The sequence below is a fragment of the Sus scrofa genome, chromosome 13 (genome assembly GCF_054392235.1).
Source record: "Sus scrofa isolate SSC_HxYL_T2T_F1_AM1 chromosome 13, Sscrofa_HxYL_maternal_Yorkshire_Landrace_v2.0, whole genome shotgun sequence".
Classification (NCBI taxonomy): domain Eukaryota; kingdom Metazoa; phylum Chordata; class Mammalia; order Artiodactyla; family Suidae; genus Sus; species Sus scrofa.
In genome coordinates, this window is record NC_139395.1 from 212,145,202 (window position 1) to 212,168,164 (window position 22,963).

The 22,963-nt window shown below is 44.6% G+C and overlaps 1 protein-coding gene across 6 annotated transcripts in view; it reads left to right on the forward strand.

Moving 5' to 3' along the window:
* IFNAR2 (interferon alpha and beta receptor subunit 2) overlaps positions 1-22,963 on the forward strand; it is an 85,942-nt gene that overhangs the window by 45,391 nt on the left and 17,588 nt on the right. For 3 of the 6 annotated variants that reach the window (NM_001204775.2, XM_021068450.2, XM_084986837.1), the window contains 5 exon segments: positions 10,613-10,704; positions 12,062-12,103; positions 14,046-14,169; positions 17,353-17,525; positions 21,578-21,741. In NM_001204775.2, coding sequence (NP_001191704.2) covers positions 10,650-10,704; positions 12,062-12,103; positions 14,046-14,169; positions 17,353-17,525; positions 21,578-21,741 — 558 coding nt within the window. In that variant the 5' untranslated portion in view covers positions 10,613-10,649. 6 annotated transcript variants of the gene reach the window in all.

A 22,963-nucleotide genomic window follows, 5' to 3' on the forward strand; every position in this document is an offset into this window, starting at 1 on the left:
GAGCCCCCAAGGCAGATGATCAGGTATACGGGAGTCAGGCCCAAGGTGGCATATAATAATCTTGGTGCACCCAGTATCTGGGGGATGCCCTCGACTGTGCAGGCTTCTCCCTGTTGGAAAATGGCTCGGATCGTCAGTGTCCAAAAATGAGACACATGGACAAGGGGAGATCTTGACACGCCTCTTTACTTCTGCAGAAGGGTGCAGGTACTCCAAAAGCACGCGCAAAGAAGAGAAGACCCTCCCTATTTATCCCTAACGCAGGTGAGGTACCTGTCCCCTTCCCATGGGTCAGGTCGGGGCACCCATTCTGCCCGGTTGGCTAATTGAAACAAACTATTGCTGGGAGAAGAGGGAAAGAGGAGGCGGTCGCAGAAGGACATCTCAGCTGAAACCGGAGCAAAATGGAGTAACCAAGATTTCCTTTGAGGGGCATGTTTGGTGCAGTCAGTCTGTTCGCTGTTTCAGCTCTTCACCTGTTTATTCAGAAAGTATTTGAAAGTTCTTGAGAGACGGGATTAAGATGGCGGAATAGAAGGACTGGAGCTCAACTTCTCTCCTAAAAACAACAAAATTCACAACTAAAGACTGAGCACACGTCACCAAAATGGACCGGAAACCTTAAAAAAGATGCCCTACTCCAGAAGAAAAAGAGGAGGCCACATCAAGAGGTAGGAGGGGCGATTTCACGATATAAACAACCCCATACCTCCTGGATGGGAAGCTCCACAGACTGGAAACTAACTGGTTCACAGAGACTCACCTACAGGAGTGAGAGTTCTGAGCCACACATCAAACTCTCACATGTGGGGATCTGGCACAGGGAGAAAGAGCCCCTGGAGCATCTGGCATTGAAGGCCAGTGGGGCTTGTGTGCAGGAGCTCCACAGGACTGGGGGAAACGGAGACCCCATTCTTAAAAGGCGCACACAGACTTTCACGTGCACTGAGTCCTAGGGCAAAGCAAAGTCTCCAAGGGAATCTGGGTCAAACCTGACCGCAGTTCTTGGAGGACATCCTGGGAAAACAGAGGTGAATGTGGCTTGTTGTGAAGGAAGGACATTGAAAGCAAAGCTTTCGGGAATATTTAGCAGCTGTGTCTTTCTCTGGAGGTGGCCATTTTGGGAAAATCTGGCCCCACCCATCAGCCAGCTGCTGAGAAGCCCCAGGGCAAACAACAACCCAGGTGGGATCACAGCCCCGCCCCTCAGTAAACAGGCTACCTAAAGACCCCTCAGGCACACAGCTGCCTCTAATCCCATCCAAAGACTAAGCCCCACCCCCCAGAGGGATTACAATCAGCTCCTCCTACCAGGGGGCAGGCATCAGCCCCTCCCATCAGGAAGCCTACACCAAGCCTCCATACTGACTTCAGCTACAGGGGGGGCAGACATCAGAAGTAAGAGAGGCTACAACTCTATTATCTGTAAGAAGGTCCACCACACCAAAAACCTATAAAAATGAAAAGACAGAGGACTATAACTCAGATGAGGGAGAAAGGAAAAACCCCAGAAAAACAGCTAAGCCATGAGGAGATTCTCAGCCTCCAGGAAAAAGACTTTAGACTTTTGATGCGGAAGAAGATGCAAGACATTGGAAATAAACTGGAGGCAAAGATGGATAACTTACAGGAAACACTGACCAAAGAGATACAAGATATAAAACTTAAACAAGAAGAGATGCAAAATACAATAACTGAAATAAAAAATTCACTAGAAGTAGCTAACAGCAGAATACAGGAGGCAGAAGAACAAATAAGCGAAGTGGAGGACAGATTAGTGGAAATTAGGATGCAGAACAGAAAAGAGAAAAAAGATTGAAAACAAATGAAGAGAGTCTCAGAGAACTCTGGGACAACGTGAAACTCACCAACGTGTGTATTATGGGGTGCCAGAAGGAGAAGAGAGAGAGAAGGAGACAGAAAAAATATTCCAAGAGATAATAGCCGAAAACTTCCCTAACATGGGGAAGGAATCACTCACTCAAATCCAGGAAGCACAACAAGTACCATACAAAATGAACCCAAGGAGGAACACCCTGAGACACATACTAATCAAACTGACCAAAATTAAAGACAAAGAGAAAATCTTGAAAGCAGCTAGGGAAAAGAAACAAATAACATAAAGGGAACCCTGATAAGGCTATCGGCAGATTTTTCAGCAGAAACTCTGCAGGCCAGAGGGAGTGGCATGATATACTCAACGTGATGAACGGAAAAAACCTCCAACCAAGATTACTCTACCCAGCAAGGCTCTCGTTCAGATTTGAAGGAGAAATCAAAACCTTCACAGATAAGCAAAAGCTGAGAGAATTCAGCAACACTAAACCAGGCTTACAACAAATACTAAAGGAACTTCTCTAGGCAGAAAAGAACAAGACAAGAAGGAAAGGAAAAAGGGCAGCAAAAACAAATCCAAAGTAATTAATAAAATGGCAATAAGAACATACATATCAATAATTACCTTAAGTGTGAATGGACTAATCGCCCCAACCAAAAGACGTACACTGGCTGAATGGATACAAAAACAAGACCCATATATATGCTGTCTTCAAGAGACCCACTTCACTTCTAGGGACACATACAAATTGAAAGTGAGAGGATAGAAGAAAATATTTCATGCAAACGGGGACCAAAAGAAAGCTGGAGTAGCAATACTCATAACAGACAAAATAGACTTTAAAATGAAGAATATTTTAAGGGACAAAGGACATTACATAATGATCAAAAGATCAATCCAAGAAGATGATATAACAATTTTAAATATCTATGCACCCAACACAGGTTCACCACAATATATAAGGCAACTGCTAACAACCTTAAAAGGAGAAATCGACAATAACACAATCATAGTGGGGGACTTTAACACCCCACTTACAGCAGTGGACACATCAACCAGACAGAAAATCAATAAGGAAACACAGGCCCTGAATGATGCATTAAACCAGATGGACTTAATAGATATTTATAGGACATTTCATCCAAAAGCAACAGAATACACATTCTTCTCAAGTGCACATGGAACATTCTCTAAGGTTGATCATATCCTGGGCTACAAATCCAACCTCAGTAACTTTAAAAAAATTGAAATCATATCAAGCATCTTTTCCGACCACAATGTTATACGACTAGAAATCAACAAGAAAAAAACTGCAAAAAACACAAACACATGGAGACTCAACAACATGCTACTAAACAACCAATGGATCACTGAAGAAATCAAAGAGGAAATTAAAAAATACCTAGCAGCAAATGACAATGAAGATACGACACTCCAAAACCTATGGGATGCAGCAAAAGCCGTTCTAAGAGGAAAGTTTATAGCAATACAAGCCCACCTCAGGAAACAAGAAAAAACTCAAATAAACAAGCTAACTTTACATCTAAAGCAGCTCAAGAGAGAAGAAGAGACAAGACCTAAAGTTAGTAGAAGGAAAGAAATCATAAAGATCAGAGCAGAAATCAATGAAATACCATAGAAAAAAATCAATGAAACGAAAAGCTGGTTCTTTGAAAAGATCAACAAAATTGATAAACCTCTAGCCAGACTTATCAAGCAAAAAAGAGAGAGGACTCAAATCAATAAAATTAGAAATGAAAAAGGAGAAGTAACAATGGACATCACTGAAATACAAAGGATCATAAGAGACTACTATATGCAACTATATCCCAATAAAATGGAAAACCTAGAAGAAATCGACAAATCCTTAGAAAAGTACAATCTTACAAGACTAAACCAAGATGAAATAGAAAAGATGAATGGACCCATCACAAGAACTGAAATTGAAACAGTGATTTAAAAACTTCCAACAAACAAAACTCCAGGACCAGATGGCTTCACAGGCGAATTCTATCAAACATTTAGAGAAGAGCTAACAACTCTCCTTCTGAAACTATTTCCAAAAACTGCAGAGGAAGGGATACTCCCAAACTCATTCTATAAGGTCACCGTCACCCTGATACCAAAACCAGACAAAGATAACACAAAAAAAGAAAACTACAGGCCAATATCACTGATGAACATTGATGCAAAAATCCTCAACAAAATACTAGCAAACCACATCCAACAATACATTAAAAGGATTGTTCATCATGATCAAGTGGGATTTATCCCAGGGATGCAAGGGTTCTTCAGTATCCGCAAATCCATCAGTGTGATACACCACATTAACAAACTGAGGAATAAAAACCATATGATCCTCTCAATAGATGCGGGAAAAGCCTTTGACAAAATCCAACACACATTTCTGATAACAACCCTTCAGAAAGTGGGCATAAAGGGAACCTACCTCAACATGATAAAGGCCATATACGACAAACCCACAGCGAACATCATTCTCAATGGTGAAAAGCTGAAAGAATTCCCGCTGAGATCAGGAACAAGACAAGGATGTCCGCTCTCACCACTGCTCTTCAACATAGTTCTGGAAGTCCTAGCCACAGCAATTAGAGAAGTAAAAGAAATAAAAGGAATCCAAATTGGAAAAGAAGAAGTAAAACTATCACTATTTGCAGATGGCATGATACTATACCTAGAGAATCCTAAAGACTCTACCAGAAAACTGTTAGAGCTTATCCATGAATTTGGCAAAGTTGCAGGATACAAAATCAATACACAGAAATCGATAGTGTTTCTATATACCAACAATGAAAAAGCAGAAAAGGAAATTAGGGAAGCAATCCCATTTACCATCACATCCAAAAGAATAAAATACATAGGAGTAAACCTACCTAAAGAAACAAAAGACCTGTACTCTGAAGACTACAGGCCACTGATGAAAGAAATCAAAGATGACACAAATAGATGGAAAGATATACCATGCTCGTGGATTGGAAGAGTTAATATTATCAAAGTGACTATACTACATAAGGCAATCTACAGATTCAATGCAATCCCTATCAAATTACCAAAGACATTTTTCACAGAACTCAAACAAAATATTTTAAAGTTTGTTTGGAAGTACAAAAGACCCAGAATAGCCAAAGACATCCTGAAAAAGAAAAATGGAGCTGGAGGAATCAGGTGCCCGGACTTCAGGCTATACTACAAAGCAACAGTCATCAAAACTGCATGGTACTGGCACAAAGGCAGAAATATAGATCAGTGGAACAGGATCAAAAGCCCAGAATTAAACCCATGCACTTACAGCCAACTAATCTATGACAAAGGAGGCAAGACAATACAATGGAGAAAGGACAGCTTGTTCAATAAGTGGTGCTGGGAAAACTGGACAGTCACATGGAAAAGAATGAAATTAGAACACTCCCTAACACCATACACAAAAATAAACTCCAAATGGATTAAAGACCTAGATATAAGACCAGACACTATCAAACTCCTAGAGGAAAACATAGGCCAAACACTCTCTGACATAAACGACAGCAACATCTTCTCAGATCCACCTATCAGAGTATTGACAATAAAAAGAAAAATAAACAAATGGGACCTACTCAAACCTCAAAGCTTCTGCACAGCAAAGGAAACCCTAAACAACACAAAAAGACAGCCCACAGAATGGGAGAAAATCTTTGCAAGTGAATCAACTGACAAGGGATTAATCTCCAAGATTTATAAACAACTTCTGCAGCTCCATACCAAAAAAACAAACAACCCCATCCAAAAATGGGCAGAAGATCTAAACAGACAGTTCTCCAAAGAAGACATACTGATGGCCGAGAAATACATGAAAAGATGTTCAACGTCACACATTATTAGAGAGATGAAAATCAAAACCACGATGAGGTACCACCTTACACCAGCCAGAATGGCCATCATCCAAAAGTCTACAAACAATAAGTGCTGGAGAGGGTGTGGAGAAAAAGGAACCCTAGTACACTGTTGGTGGGATTGTCAATTGGTACAACCACTGTGGAAAGCAGTATGGAGATTCCTCAGAAAACTAAACATAGAACTACCATTTGATCCAGCAAGCCCACTCCTGGGCATCCATCCAGAGAAAACCACGACTCACAAAGACACATGTACTCCAGTGTTCATTGCAGCACTATTTGCAATAGCCAAGACATGGAGACAACCTAAATGTCCATCGACAGAGGAGTGGATCCAGAAGAGGTGGTACATATACACAATGGAATATTACTCAGCTATTAAAAAGAATGAAATACCAGCATGTTTTGCAACATGGATGGACCTAGAAACTATCATGCTAAGTGAAGTCAGCCATGCAATGAGACACCAACATCCAATGCTTTCACTGACATGTGGAATCTGAAAAAAGGACAGACGGAACTTCTTTGCAGAACAGATGCTGACTCACAGACATTGAAAAACTTATGGTCTCTGGAGGAGACATTTTGGGGGGTGGGGGGATGTGCCTGGGCTGTGGGATGGAAATCCTGTGAAATTAGATTGTTATGATCATTATACAACTACAGATGTGATAAATTCATGTGAGTAAAAAAAAATATATATAAGACACACACACACACACACACAAAAAAAAGATTTCCTTTGATAGAAAAGATATGTTACTTCTCATATCCCAAGGAGCAGTGATGCTGAGGACATGTCACAAAGCTGCCTCCGGGGATGTTCTAAATGGGTACAGTATTATGAAATCATTTGAGGTTCCTGGCTAGCTCAAGGGTGGTAGATGGCAATTTTGACTTGGAATCTTTTTGATTTCTCTAGAATATCCTGGATGGGACCTGATAGCATGATAGCCAAGAGGACTTTTTAATTTGTTTTTAGCTTGAATTCAAGTTTACTCCATTGCGGTCATTTTGGGGTTTTTTGTTTGTTTGTTTGTTGTCTTTTTAGGGCGACATCCGTGGCATATGGAAGTTTCCAGGCTAGGGGTTGAATCAGAGCTGCAGCTGCCGGTCTACACCACAGCCACAGTAATGCAGGATCCAAGCAGTGTCTGCGACCTACACCACAGCTCATGGCAATGTCAGATCCCCTACTCAATGATCGAGGACAGGGATTGAACCTGCATCCTCATAGACACTTGTCAGGTTCATTATTGCTGAGCCACGATGGGAACTCCCTGTTGTGGTCATTTTTCATTTTGGTTTGGGGCTTGATGCTGCCCCTGTGTTGGGGGAACAGAGAAACACCCAGAATCAGTAAGGCCCAGTTACTTGGTTGGAGACAAAATCTCCGAGGGAGGGAGAAATGAGACCAACCCGGGGGCGCCTTAAAATGTCTCAAGTAGGAGTTTTAATCATGGCACAGTGGAAACGAATCTGACTAGGAACCATGAGGTTGTGGGTTCGATCCCTGGCCTCGCTCAGTGGGTTAAGGATCCTGCATTGCTATGAGCTATGTTCTAGGCTGCAGACATGGCTTGGATCCTGCATTGCTGTGGCTGTGGCGTAGGCTGGCAGCAACAGCTCCGACTGGACCCCTAGCCTGGGAACCTCCATACGCCATGGGTGTGGCTCTAAAAGGACAAAAGAAAAAAAAATAATTCAAGTAGTTCCCGTCGGGGCTCAGCAGGTTAAGAACTTGACTAGTATCCATGAGGAGGTGGGTTCGATCCTTGGCCCCTCTCAGTGAGTTAAGGATCTGGTGTTGCTGCAAGCTGTGAGGTGAAATTTCACAGAATTGAAATGGGAGGACGTTGTGGTGTAGGTTGCAGATGTGGTTCAGGTCTGGTGTTGCTGTGGCTGTGGTGTAGGCCTGTGGCTGCAGCTCAGATTTGACCCCTAGCCTGGGGACTTCCATGCGCCACCTGTGCAGCCCTAAAAAGGAATATATATATTTGATAAGCAAGACGTGAAAATAGGCAAGTTTCCGTTAAGACAATCCAAGATAGAGTCCCCACTGTGTTAAGAATCCGACTGTGGCAGCTTAAGTTGTTGCGGAGCCTCCAGTTCCATCCCTGGCCCCGAGCAGTGGGTTAAAGGATCATTAAGGGAGTTCCCTTCGTGACTCAGTGGTTAATGAACCCAATTAGGATCCATGAGGATGCAGGTTGGATCCCTGACCTCCTTAGTGGGTTGAGGATCCGTCGTTGCTGTGAGCTGTGGTGTAGGTCACAGATGTGGCTCGGATCGCTCCTTGCTGCGGCTCTGCTGTAGGCTGGTGGCTGTAGCTCTGATGCAGTCCCTAGCCTGGGAACCTCCTTATGCCGCCCTAAAACGGGCGGTGGGGGGTGGGGGGCGAAGAGAGTCATTGGGCGGCTTGGATTCAATCCCTGGCCCAGGGACTTGGTGGCCATTAAAAACATTGAAGAATTCCTTTCTCACCTTGAAGTGAGGAAGACTTTCTGATTCAAAACGCAGATGCTCGCTGCTGTGGCTGCGGTGGGAGCTGTAGCTCCGATTAGACCCCTAGCCAGGGAACCTCCATATGCCGAGGGTGCGGCCCTAAAAAAAAAACAAAAACAAAAAACAAATGCAGATGCTAAGAAAAGAAAATATGTTTTAAATCTGAAAGCATAGAACTCAGAAGCTTCTACATGCTTTAAAAAAAAAAAAAAAGAACAGAAAGCAAATCAAAGGACAAGACACAATGACAGTGGAAAGAAAAAGGTATGACTCATGTCACCGATCAAGGGCCAGTTTCCCTCCCACCGAAAAAGCCCTTCAAATCATTATGAAAAAAAGCAACGACTGAGTAGAAAAATGGGCAAAGATACAAGCAGACCGTTGACAAGAAAGGAAACAGCCGTTACCTATAGGAAGACATGCTCAGTCTCACACAGAATAGAAGAAATAGAAACGAACAGTAGTAGTCTGAAGACAATATCACATTTATGAATTTGATTTTTAAAAATCCAAGAGCTTGAATGATAACCTCTGAACGTTATCATGATTGTAATCGTTATCATACCCCAGAAGCCCTTCCTTTGTGGGGAAGTAGAAATTCTCACACCCCGCCGGCAGATGCATAAATTGGTTACAGCCACAAGGGTGAGAGTGTGGCCGTTTTTATCAAACCTACAAATGCATAGCCCTTTGGAGCCAGGAGACCGGACACCTCGCCTCCACCTTTACTGCGCTCCAGGATCCTGCCTTGCACGGGTCCAGCCACCAGCAACCCTGGCCCATGACTTCCGGTTGGGTTCAGCCAATGGGGAGCCCCGAGTAAGAGAAGGGGGAGGAGCCAGTGAGGGAAATGTACCCCTCGCCCCCGCTCCCTGCGCCGTCATCCTGAGCCAGTTCTGATGGCTTACACCGCAGCTCTTCACACAAGCCCTCACCTTCCAAATTCCAGCGTCGGCGTCTTCCCTCTGCACCTCGAGCCCAGGATGATAACAGCCCCCATCCTCTCCTACCCCTGTTATTAAGTTTCAGATACTACATTCTTCCTTATGGTTGGCCTCCATCCTGCTCACACATTTGTAAATGGTCCCTTGATTTAAATCTTCCTCAAATTATCCTAACTTGAATGGGCTGTTGCCTGCTGAAGGACTAGCCATCCTACTTCTGGGAAGCTTCCTCCCTCTTAGACTTGACTTAGGCAGAATGACGCATTTCCAAGATAATCCATGGCAGAAACTGTTGGAAGCCGCTCAAATATCCATCGTAGGGACTGATGATATAAATCATGGTATATCTATAAATCAGGCTATGCAACTATTTAAAAAAAAACAAGGGAATTCTCTTTGGCGCTGATGTAGAAAGATCTCTCCAATACATTTTTAAGTGGAAAAAGCACTTAAAAAGTGGAGATCAAATGTATATGCCATTTCTGTGTTTAAAAAAAGAAAAAAGGTGGGGGAGGGAAATAAGAATGTATGTTTTTGCTTGTGCATGAAGATACTCTGAAGGGCTAACCAAAAAATAAAGAATAAGGGAGTTCTCAGAGTTCCTGTTGTGGCTCAGTAGTTAACAAACCTGACTAGGATCCATGAGGACTTGGGTTCGACCCATGGCCTCGCTAAATGGGTTAAGGATCCAGTGTTGCCGTGAGCTGTGGTGTAGGTCGAAAATGTGGCTTGGATCTGGCGTTGCTATGGCTGTGGTGTAGGCCAGAAGCTACAGCTCCGATTGGAACCCCTAGCCTGGGAACCTCCATATGCCCTGGGTGTGGCCGTAAAAAGCAAAATAATACGACAATAATAATAAGGGAGTTCCCGCTGTGGCTCAGCAGGTTATAAACCCTACTAGTATCCATGAAGATGCGATTCCTGGCCTTGCTCAGTAGGTTAAGGATCTGGCATTGCCATGAGCTGTGGTGTAGGTCCCAGACACGGCTTGGATCTGGGGTTGCTGTGGCTGTGTTGTAGGCCAGCAGCTGCAGCTCCGATTCGACCCCTAGCCTGGTGTGGCCCTAAAAAATGAATCAAAATAAAGATTAAAAAATCAATAAAAAATAAAAAGTTTTCCAAAGGAAACAAGACAGTAAGACTCCTCACTATTTACTTTTTTGCATGTTTAAAAATTTGAAACCAAATGATTCTATTACTACCTGTTTAAGAGTTAAATTTCATATGTCTCCCTGACCAGGTAGGAAATTGGTCTCAGAAGCTGAGATAAAGTTGCTTGTGGAAATGGGGATCAATGGCTCAGCTCCCAGGAGGACAGAAGAAACCTGGAATCAGGAATTTCCTGCTGCTCTTTCATGGTCGTGTCTTTGCCTGTTGTCTTTGCAATTTGATTAGACACTTGGGAATTTGATCCCCTCATACTGATTGCCTTTCAGATGTGAACATAAGAAAAGGACATCTAAACTAACAAAGATGCTTCTGAGCCAGAATGTCTCCGTGATCGGACCTGTCAATTTGTATCCCATGGGTAAGTGTTAACTTCTTCATCGCAGCTCCCAGTGTCGGCCGCCAATGTCAAGAGCTAGCTGGAACTTAGGAATCTGTGTTAATGGTTTAGACTTTAAACCATTAATGATGGTTAATGATGTCTTTCTGCCCCACTGTTATTTTAGGGAAACACACACAAATGAACAAAATGTGTGTTCGTAAGGCTCAGTAATGATGGGGGATAGCCTGGTTATAATTTGCATCAGAATTTCTCTTAATACCCTCGTTCAATCCAGGATGGAGTTTTTTCACTCTGCTCCCATATTTGGAAAAAAGGCTAAACCCCTTGTTCCCCTCCACGTCACAAAACGGGAAAGTCATCCCTGAACTTTAGTTTCCACACTTCATTTATTATTGATTTTTTTGTTTTGTTTTGTTTTTGTCCATAGCCCTCCTCATTTCTGCCTTTTCTTTATCTTTCGTTTGATCCTATTTCAACATCACCATGCATCTATTCCATAGCTCCATCCACTGGAGAGTGTATGAAAACTATACTCTCCTACCAAAAACGCCAGTCACGGAGTTCCCATCGTGGCACAATGGAAACGAATCCACTAGGAACCATGAGGTTGCGGCTTCGATCCCTGGCCTCGCTCACCAAGTTAAGGATCCGGCGTTGCTGTGAGCTGTGGTGTAGGTCGCAGACACGGCTTGGATCCTGCATTGTTGTGGCTCTGGTGTAGGCCGGCAGCTGTAGCTCCGATTAGACCCCTAGCCTGGGAACCCCCATATGCCTCGGGTGCTGCCCTGAAAAGACAAAAGACAAAAAAAAAAAAAAAATACCAGTCACCATACCCTTACTTCCTAAGTCATGGGACCTCCAGGAAACAAATGAGAATCCCCACTTCTCATCACCAAGGCCTTTCTTCCTCCACCAACCTGGGTACCTCTGCCTTGGAAATTTGTGAATTAGCAACGTTGCTTATTCATATCCTAAGAATTGTTCCAGGTAAATAACTGCTTCCCAGGACAGTCCCTCAGCCAGCCAACCCTTGTTACTAGTGTCAATTCCCAAACATCTTATTTGGGGGGGTTTTGGTTTTGGTTTGTTTTATTCTTTGTAGAGCTGCACCTGCAGCATAGGGACGTTCCCAGGCTAGGGGTCAAATCGGAGCTGTAGCTGCCAGCTTATACCACAGCCACAGCAGCACGGGAGCCGAGCCACATCTGCCCCCTACTCCACAGCTCAGGGCAACTCCAGATCCTTAACCCACTGAGGGAGGCCAGGGATCAAACCTGTAATCCCATGGATACTAGATGGTCCTTAACCCGCTGAGCCACAACGGGAACTCCAGAAAGTGTTGTTGCTTTTCTAACCTGTTTTTTCTTCTTCCCAGTGCACATCAGCCTCGTGTTTGGTATTTCTTTTATTTTGTCTGGTAAGTGGTTTTCTTGGCTTGGTAAAATTTTGTACAAGGGTCAGAGTGTTGGACGGAGCATTTAGAAGTCAAACATGTGGGACATTTGATTTTTGATCCCAGATCCATTGCCCATTTTGTCTGAATCTTTTTTCCTCAAATGCTTTCTCTGTAAACAAAGTCAAAATTTAGCCAATTCTAGGTTTCACATTTGTCTCACAAAACTATTATAAGAAATTAACATTAGAGAAAAAAATTTTTTTTTCTTTTTTGGTCACCCGATGGCACATGGAGTTCCTGGGCCAGGGATCCGATCCCCGCTGCGGTTGTGACCTACATCAAGGCTGGATCCTTTAACCCACAGTGCCTGGCCAGGGTTCGAACCTGCATCCTGGTGCTACAGAGACACGGTTGAACCTGTTGCGCCACAGCAAGAACTCCTAGAGAAAATCTTCAAATCCTTTAAAAGAACATTCGACTTGGAGTTCCTGTCGTGGCTCAGTGGTTAAGGAATCCGACTAGGAACCATGAGGTTGCGGGTTCCATCCCTGGCCTTGCTCAGTGGGTTAAGGATCCAGCGTTGCCATGAGCTTCGGTGTAGATTGCAGAAGCGGCTTGGATCCCGCGTTGCTGTGGCTCTGGCGTAGACCGGTGGTGACAGCTCCTATTCGACCCCTAGCCTGGGAACCTCCATATGCCGAGGGAGCGGCCCAAGAAATAGCAAAAAGACAAAAAATTTAAAAAATAAAAAATAAAGAACATTTGACTCTTAATATTGTCATTTATAGAAAAATGAAGAGACACAGACAAAAGAGCATCCAGATATAACTTCCCTTTAATCTGCATTCTCTCACCTGTTCTTTGGTACCTGGTACTGAATAAGGGAAAATATGTTTTGTTGTGTTTTTTTTTTTTTTTTTTTTTTGCTTTTTGCCATTTCTAGGGCCGCTCCCACAGTATATGGAAGTTCCCAGGCTAGGGGTCTAATCAGAGCTGTAGCCACCAACCTATGCCAGAGCCACAGCAACACGGGATCCGAGCCTCATCTGCGACCTACACCACAGCTCACGGCAACTCCAGATCCTTAACCCACTGAGCAAGGCCAGGGATCGAACCCGCAACCTCATGGTTCCTAGTCAGATTCACTAACCACTGAGCCACGATGGGAACTCCAAAAATATGTTTTTTGAAAACTAAATTTCTTGCCTACATAGAAACCTGTCCACACACCCTCACTCTTCATTGTGTATCCAGCCTTCTGATGAGCACTGGGAGATGATCTTTGACACTTTAGCCATTAACCATAAAAGGCAGGATGTGACAAGTACAGCTGTAAAGTCTCCTTGGCCACTGCCACTTCCTTCACACTGCACACATCAGCTTCCCAATGTCATGGTCTGTAGCATGGGTCTATGACTAGCACCTGCTTCAGCATAGCCCTGGGGCTGAAATGACTGGGAAGGGCCAACCTGGGTACACATTCCCCCCACCCCACCTCCCAAAAAAGGGGGGAATAAGCACAGTGGGAAATTCTGAGGAGAGAAACTCGCTGTGGGCTGAGGTGGGCTGAGCCGCTTAGGGAGGGCCAGAGGAGAGGGGAATCATTGAGCTGAGAAGATGGGGTGGCTCAGGACAGGGCGGGTTATTCTGATGCAGGGAGCTGCTGAGAGTCGGTCATAACTGGGTGAGCCCAAATTCTGTTTACGCAATGCTGAGTTCCTGTTTCCGAAGCATGCCTGCCCCCGACACTGTGTTGCATTTATTAATTGTATGAGTTCAATTAATCATACAATGAAGAGCTCTTCCTTCTGGGTTTCCAGGACCCCAGGGCTCTTGGGAAAGGCTTGCCTGCTGGAAGTGCGGGACTCCAGATCCCAAGAGACAGGTTGGACCGTGACCAAGATACAGCCGTGGGTTCGTGATTTTAATTTTTCTTTTCTTTTTTTCCTCCCACTCCCTTTAGATTCTTCAGATGAATCTTGCACTTTAAAGATGAGATTCCGAAATTCCCAGTCAATCTTATCATGGGAATTAAAAAATCATTTGGTCGTGCCAACTCACTACACATTATGGTACACGATCATGAGGTTGGTTTGACATTTTCATTTTCCTCTTGCTAAACGTCTCATCCTTCTGTTATGTGGGATTGGGGAAGGGGTGATCTCGTGGTAGAACTTTTCTCTCTGGCTCTCCACCCCCAATCTGGATTTTATTCAGAGCTTTGAAAGTCCAAAGGCAAAAGACCTATCTGTTTTTAATTGCATTGAATACTTGGACAACCCAAAGTTATTTTTGACAAAATGTTTGTATTTTTTTTTAATATTTTTAAAATTTTAGAAGTTCCCGTCATGGCTCAGTGGTTAACGAATCCGACTAGGAACCATGAGGTTGCAGGTTCGATCCCTGGCCTCGCTCAGTGGGTTAAGGATCCGGCATTGCCCTGAGCTGTGGTGGAGGTCACAGACGCGGCTCAGATCCTGCGTTGTTCTGGCTCTGGTGTAGACCGGCAGCTATAGCTCTGATTACACCCCTAGCCTGGGAACCTCCATATGCCGCAGGAGCGGCCCTAGAAAAGGCAAAAAGACAAAATAAATAAATAAATATTTTAAAATTTTTATTTATTTATTTATTTTCTTCTTAGGCCACACCTGCAGCATATGGAGGTTCCCAGGCTAGGGGTCCAATTGGAGCTGTATCCGCCAACCTACACCACGGCTACAGCACCGGAACTTCCGACTCCTGTCCTCAGAAAACTCAACACTCTTTATCACCCAGACTTACTGAATTAGAGAAATCATTATGAAAAATAGATGCAAAAATTATTTTGCTTCTGAGGCTCTGACTTGTAGAAATTGGCTTTGGTTAAAAATACAAATATTCTGGAGTTCCCATCGTGGCTCAGTGGTAAAGGAACCTGACTAGTATCCATGAGGATGAGGGTTCGATCCCTGGCCTCGCTCAGTGGCACATCAGAAACCTGCCCCGCCCAGCCTAGGACAGGCTCAGGTCCAAAGTCTGCCTTGGTCGCCAACCAGCTGTGACCCTTGGGTACAGAGCAGTCTCTCTGGGCTAGTGCTTCTCCTTCGGGGTTGCTTCTGGGATTCATGACATAATGGATGGGACCCTCCTTGACTCTCTTCTTCCCATATCTCATAATCACCCTCCTAAGCCATGGCTTTGATCCAGTAGCCCCTTGGAGCATCCATTTGTTGGTTGTTTGCTTGGCTCGTAGCTGTTGCCGCTGCTGCTGATTGGCCCACTGGAGGCCCTCTTGTGGGTTTCTCTTTGGTACCTGCTCGTGAGTTCATGCCTGTATCAGGCGGTCACATCTATCACTACCAGGCTTTCTGGGGGGTTTTTGTTTGTTTGTTTTTGTTGTTGTTGTTTTTGCCTTTTCTAGGGCCCCACCCACGGCATATGGAGGGTCCCAGGCTACAGGTCTAATCAGAGCTGTAGCCACCAGCCCACGCCAGAGCCACAGCAACTCGGGATCCGAGCGACGTCTGTGACCTACACCACAGCTCACAGCAATGCCCGATCCTTAACCCACTGAGCAAGGCCAGGGATTGAACCAGCAACCTCATGGTTCCTAGTCGGATTCGTTAACCACTGCGCCATGACGGGAACTCCTACCAGCCTTTCTGAAGCTCAAGAAAGCGGCTGTCTGTGCTGTCCCCATATGGCACAGGCTGAATTAGGACTGGACCATGTGGTCCTTCTCCCAAGAGGGGGGGGGGGTCTCAGGGAGAGCATCCATGAGTGTCTGTGGGGGCAGGGAGATCGGGGCCCCTGCCGTGAACACCCAACAGTCACTCATTCATTTATCCAGCAAACATTAGGGGTCTACTACCTGCCAGGGGTCACCATGAACTAAAAGGCCTGCTTTCTTGGAGAAGACATTCTACAGGTAGGCTGAGAGATCAGTGAACAAAGATATAATGGGGCAGGTGGGGGCAAATGGTACAAAGAAAAATAAAGGCAGGAAAGAGAGATCAAGAGAGAGGGCTTGCATACCAGTCAGAATGGCCAGCATTAATAAGTCTACAAATAACAAATAACAAATACTGGAGGGGGTGTGGAGAAAAGGGAAGCCTCCTGCACCATTGGTGGAATGTGCATTGGCACAACCACTATGAAAAACACGATGGAGATACCTCAGAAAACTAAGTATAGAATTACCATATGACCCAGCCGTCCCACTCCTGGGCATCCATCTGACAAAACTACAATTCAAAAGGATACATACACCCGTATGTTCATGGCAGCCCTGTTCACAGTAGCCAAGACATGGAAACAACTTAAATGTCCATTGACGGATGAATGCATTAAGATTGGTACCTGTACGCAATGGAATACTACTCAGCTATACAAAGACCAACTCCTGCAGCAACATGGAAGGAACTAGAGCGTCTCATATTAAGAGAAGTAAGCCAGAAAGAAAAAGACAAATACCATATGATATCACTTATTTGTGGAATCTAAAATATAGCACAGATGAGCCTATCCACAAAACAGAAACAGACTTATAGACATGAACAGACTTACGGCTGCCAAGGGGGAGAGGGGAGGGGTGGGGTGGACTGGGAGTTTGGGGTTGGTAGCTGCATACTATTCCATTGAGAATGGATAAGCAGTGAGGTCCTGCGGTACAGCACAGGGAACTATATCCAGTCTCTCGGGATAGACCGTGACGGAAGATAGTATGAGAAAAAGAATGTATATATATGTATAACCGGGTCACTTTGCTGTACAGCAGAAATGGACATAACATAGTAACTCAACTATATGTTAAGAAAGAAAATTTTTAAAGAGAAATAAGGGGAGTTCCCTTCATGGCTCAGGGGTTAACGAATCCAACTAGGAACCATGAAGTTGCGGGTTCGATCCCTGGCCTTGCTCAGTGGGTTAAGGATCTGGCGTCGCCATGAGCTGTGGTGTAGGTCGCAGACGCGGCTCAGATCTGGCGTTGCTGTGGCTGTGGTGTAGGCCAGCGGCTACAGCTCCAATTGAACCCCAAGCCTGGGAACCTCCATATGCCGTGCACATGTGGCCCTAGAAAAGACAAAAAAAAAAAAAGAGAGAGAGAGAGAAATAAGGTGCTTAGGGGAGTGAGGTAAGGCACCCCATTTGCAATAAGGTGGTGACGACAGGTGATTTCACACCGTGACATTTGAGCAGAGCCAGAAAGGAATGAGGCAGGGTTTACAGGTCATGGATTCTCATCATGTAAGTGCTAAAGTCACCTTTTGCCATCTCTTTCCCTTTCAAAGCAAACAAGAAAATATGAAGATGGTTGAGACTTGTGCGAATATCACAAGGTCATTTTGTGACCTAACAGATGTGTGGATAAACCTGACGGAGACGTACATTCCCAGAGTGGTTGCATTCAGAGAGAACACAGCTCTGGTCACGTGCATGGGTTCTTTCTTCATGGCAACAGACAGTGAGTTCATCCCTTTTTTTTTTTTTTTTCATTTAACACCTACAATTGCGGCATATGGAAGTTCCTGGACCCGGGATCAAATCGGAGCTGCAGCTGCAGCCCTACGCCACAGTTCGCAGCAACGTCGGATCCTTAGCCCCCTGAGCAAGGCCAGGGCCCAAACCTACATCTTCACAGAGACAACAGTGGGGTCTTAACCCACTGAGCCACAATGGGAACTCCAGAGTTCATCTTTTATAATCTTCATTATCGGGGAGTTCCCATCATGGCGCAGTGGTTAACGAATCCGACTAGGAACCATGAGGTTGCGGGTTCGGTCCCTGGCCTTGCTCAGTGGGTTAAGGATCCAGCGTTGCCATGAGCTTCGGTGTAGGTTGCAGACGTGGCTCGGATCCCGCGTTGCTGTGGCTCTGGCGTAGGCCGGTGGTGACAGCTCCTATTCGACCCCTAGCCTGGGAACCTCCATATGCCGCAGGAGCGGCCCAAGAAATAGCAAAAAAAAAAAAAAAAAAAAAGACAAAAAACAAAATATGATCTTCATTATCATCACCAAAACGGTCATTCTTTGCATTGCCACGAATTAGGAAGTTCTGCAAGGGTGTTTTAGACACAGGGCTAGGTTCATCTCCTGACCCGGCTACTTCCTGGCTCTGTACCCATGGAGTAGTTCCTTTGCCTCTCTGAGCTTCCGTTTTCTTATCTGAAAACTGGAACGATAGCCTGTCCTTTGCAGATGAGGACTCAGTGCCTGTATAAAGCAGGCATTTGGACATTCATAGCTGTTACTTTTTAAAAATTCATTTTTAGTTGAAGTAGAGTTGATTGACAGTGTTGTGTTCAGGTCTGGTATAGAGTAGCTGCTGCTTTGTGCTTTCTTTCACACCTGACAGGAAGTGGGGAACGGGGTGCAGAAAGTCTGTAGGCATTAACAAGATCCTGCTGTGTAGCACTGAGAACTATGTCTAGATACTTACAATGCAGCATGACAATGGGAGTCAAAATTATGTGTACATGCTCTATCTACGGTGGGGGGAAAAAATGTGTGGGGGGAAATAACAATAAAAAATAAATTTTAAAAAAAAGAACATTAAATTTACCAAAAAAAAAGCCTCTATCTGAGCTGTCACAACTCTTTGGGCCAGTGTTTTCCTAACTACTGCAGCCAGGCTCCATCACTTCTTCCGTGTCCTGATCTGCAGCCTGTTTCCAAAAGAAAGATGCGGCTTCCGCTCCCTGGAGAGGGCTGTGTGGGTGTGTACCCACGCATGCGTGCTGAGCACAGTGATGACAGCTGAATCCCACTGGAACAAACACAGATGCTTGTGAGATTCTCTGGACTTGTGGAATTGCTTGTTTGTGTGCATGTCCACAGAGAAAAGAAAAGCCCATCCTAAAGAAAATGGTGTTCAGACCATTCAAGAATGTATATGAAAATAGTAATGATATGTAAATACCCAGATTTAGAGGAAATGCGGGGAGTGTACACAGCCTTTCTTTCTTCCTTTCTTTTCTTTTTTTTTTTTTAGGGGCAAACCCATGGCATATGGTAGTTCCCAGGCTAGGGGTAGAATCGGAGCTGCAGCTGCTGGTCTATGCCACAGCCACAGCAATGCCAGATCCGAGCCTCATCTGCCACCTACACCACAGCTCATGGCAATGCCAGATACTTAACCCACCAAGCAAGATCAGGGATCGAACCCACGTCTTCATGGAAACTAGTCAGATTCGTTACCGATGATCCACTATGGGAACTGCTGACACAGCCTTTCTGAGGGTGTTTGGCAGTACGTATTAAAAACCTTGGCATTCCCACTGTGGAGCAGTGGGTTAAGAATCTAACTGCAGCAGTTCAGGTCACTGTGGAGGTGCAGGTTCAATCCTTGACCAGGCACCGTGAGTTGAGGGATCCAGCGTTGCCACAGGTATGGCTCAGATTCTGTCCCTGGCCTGGAAACGTCCATGTGTTGCAGATGGGGCCATAAAAATAAATACATAAATCTAAAAACCTTAACACATGCCTGCTGTAATCCAGAATCCCTCTAATAATTTGTCCTAAAGAAAAGATTCCAGCCAAATGCAAAGATTGAGCTCTACGAGTACTCATGATATGTAGATTCTGGTCAGAAAAATTAGAGCCAGTCTAAATGCTCAATAGAATGAGTCAGTTAAATGATAGGACAGCCACTTAGTGGGATAGAATTAGCTGTGAAAAATTATGATGGAGATCAGGGCAAGTGACTTTTTTTTTTTTTTTTTTTTGCCATGTCCGTGGCATATGGACAGTAAGGCACCCTTGCCACAGCAGCGACTGGAGATGCAGCAGTGATATTGCCAGATCCTTAACCCACTAAGCCGCACAGGAACTTCTCGGGGCCAGAAAGAAATACTTTATTTTATTTATTTATTTATTTATTTATTTATTTATTTATTTATTTATTTTAACTTTTTTCTTTTTAGGGCTGCACCTGTGGCATATGGAAGTTCCCGAGCTAGGGATCGAATTGGAACTGCAGCTGCAGGATCAGAGCCGCATCTGCACCCTGCTCTGCAGCTCAGGGCAACGCCGGATCCTTAACCCACTGAGTGAGGCCAGGGAATGAACCTGCATCCTCATGGACTCTAGTCAGGTTCTTAACCTCTTAACCCACTGAGCTATAATGGGAATTCCCAGGAAAGAAATATTTTAGACTTGTGGGCCATATATGGTCCCTGACATATATCCTTCTTCATTTGTTTACAGCCCTTTCAAAAATAAAAACCATTCTGAACCCACAGGCTATGCAAAATCTAACCCACAGATCATATTTGCCAGTTCTTTTTGATTTGTTTTTGTTTGTTTTTGTTTTTGCCTTTTGAGGGCTGCAGCGGTGGCATATGGATGTTCCCAGGCTAGGGGTCAAACTGGAACTGTAGCTGCCGGCCCACGCCAGAGCCACAGCAACATTCAGATCCGAGCCTCGCCTGCGACCTACACCACAGCTCATGGCAACACCGGATCCTTAACCCACTGAGTGAGGCCAGGGATCAAACCTGCGTCCTCATGGATGCTCGTCAGATTTGTTTCTGCTGAGCCACGATGGGAACTCCATAGTTGGGCAGTTCTTAACGTAGATAAACTTGCATTAATATGTTTATTAGTTAAGTGAAAACATATATCACACAAAACAATGTGCAAATGATTTGATTTGAGATGCGTGTGTATGTGTGTTCACGATAGTTTAGTTTATATACGTGTATAGATCCACACACATACAGCATCGGCAAAGATGATTAACCCCATTCAAGGACAATTGCCTCTCTGTATTTTCTGCTGCTTCTGCAATGGTTATGTATTATTATATGAAAAGAAATCATTTTCACTCTTTTTTTTCTTTTTCTTTTTGGCTGCACCCCTGATACCTGGTCGTTCCCAGGCCAGGGATCAAATCCAAGTTGCAGCTTCGACCTAAGCTTCAGATCCTTAACCCTCTTCGCCACCATGGGAACTCCTATTCTCACCCTTATGAATAGAATTTTCACACTTGTATTTCGAATACAACCTGAAAATTGCCAAAGTACTGACTTTCACCTCCAAATCTGTCCTCCATTTCTTGTGGTAAGAGTAGACACACCACTACACTTTTATCATTCTCAGTTTTTCACCAGTAAAAAAATATATATAACCCATACCTCAGCAAGGGCCACAACAATTAAAAAAAAGACAGCTTTGGAGTTCCTGTTGTGGCTGAGCAGGTTAAGAATCCGACTAGGATCCTTGAGGATGAGGGTTCGATCCCTGGCCCCGCTCACTGGGTTAAGGATCCAGCATTGCCATGAACTATGGTAGAGGTCACAGACACAGCTCGGATCCAGCGTTGCTGTGGCTGTGGTGTAGGCTGGCAGCTGCAGCTCCAATTTGACCCCTAGCCCAGGAACTTCCATATGCCATGGGTGCGGCCCATGAAAAAAAAAAAAAAAAAAGCTTTTGTAAAGAGGTCTGGTTGTATCATGACAATGGAAACATTGCCATCTTGCTGTCATTGACTGACCTTGGGTTTGTTTTGTTTTTTAAGCAATGTCTTTGGACCCCCCAGACTTTGAGGTTGCTGGTTTCACAGACCACATCAATGTGAATGTGAACTTTCAGTCTGTTGTTTCCAAGACACTTAATGAGGAAGAATTACAGTTTTACTTAGTACAAGTCATCGAAAAGCCGTCGGGGGGGATCGCGAAGAAGGTAAGTAGCCCAAACAGTTCCGAGTCCAGTTCTGACAGTGAATACATTGGGCGCTCTTAAAAAGAAAAAAGAAAAAAAGACATCTGGAATGATTTGAGTAATTAAAACTGAAGGGTCGCTGGGAATTCCCTGGTGGCGCAGCAGGTTAAGGATCCGGCATTGTCACTGCTGTGGCTCGGGTCACAGCTGTGGCAGGAGTTTGATCCTTGGCCCAGGAACTTCTGCATGCCTCAGGTGCAGCCACCCCCTAAAAATGAAGGGTGTGGGCTTCACTGTGGTTTGACACCGAAGGAAAGAAGTCTCCAGAGTTTTCTATAAAGGGAAGAAGAGGGATGCCATGGTAGCTGGAGGGACAGTGGCGTGCGTCAAGGAAGGGGCTTTAAAAAAATTATTGAAATATAGTTGATTTACAATGCTGTGTAAACTTCTACTGGACAGCAAAGTGATTCAGTTATATATACACGTATATATAGTATTATTCCTATTCCTTTCCATTATGGTTTGTCACAGGATCTTGACTATAGGCCCCTGTGCTATACAGTGGGACCTTGCTGTTTATCCATCCCATATGTATTATTATTATTATTATTTATTTATTGCTTTTTAGGGATGCACCTGCGGCATATGGAGGTTCCCAGGCCAAGGGTCAAATTGGAGCTACAGCTGCCAGCCTGCACCACAGCCACAGCCATGTGGAATCTGAGCCACATCTGTGACCTACACCCCAGCTCATGGCAATGCTAGATCCTTAACCCACTGAGTGAAGCCAGGGATCGAACCAACAACCTCATCGTTCCTAGGTGTGGAGTCCTTTCTGCTGCACCACAACGGAAACTCCTCCATCCCATACGTATTAGTTTGCCTCTGCTTAAGATGGGAGCAATAAGGGAGTTCCCTTTGTGGCTCAAGGGTAATGAACCCGACTAATATCAATGAGGATGTGAGTTTGATCCCTGGCCTCACTCAGTGGGTTAGGACCTGGTGTTGCTGTGAGCTGTGGTGTAGGTCCAAGATTTGGCTCGGATCTGGCGTTGCTGTGGCTGTGGCTGCAGCTCCAATTCAGTCCTCAGCCCCTAGCCTGGGAACTTCCCTATGCTGCAGATGTGACCCTAAAAAGCAAAAAAAAAAAAAAAAAAAAAAGAACAACAACAAAAAAATAACAAAAAAAGATAGGTACAATGACAACATGTTCATGTGCAAAGGGAAAATGTTGGTGAGGGGG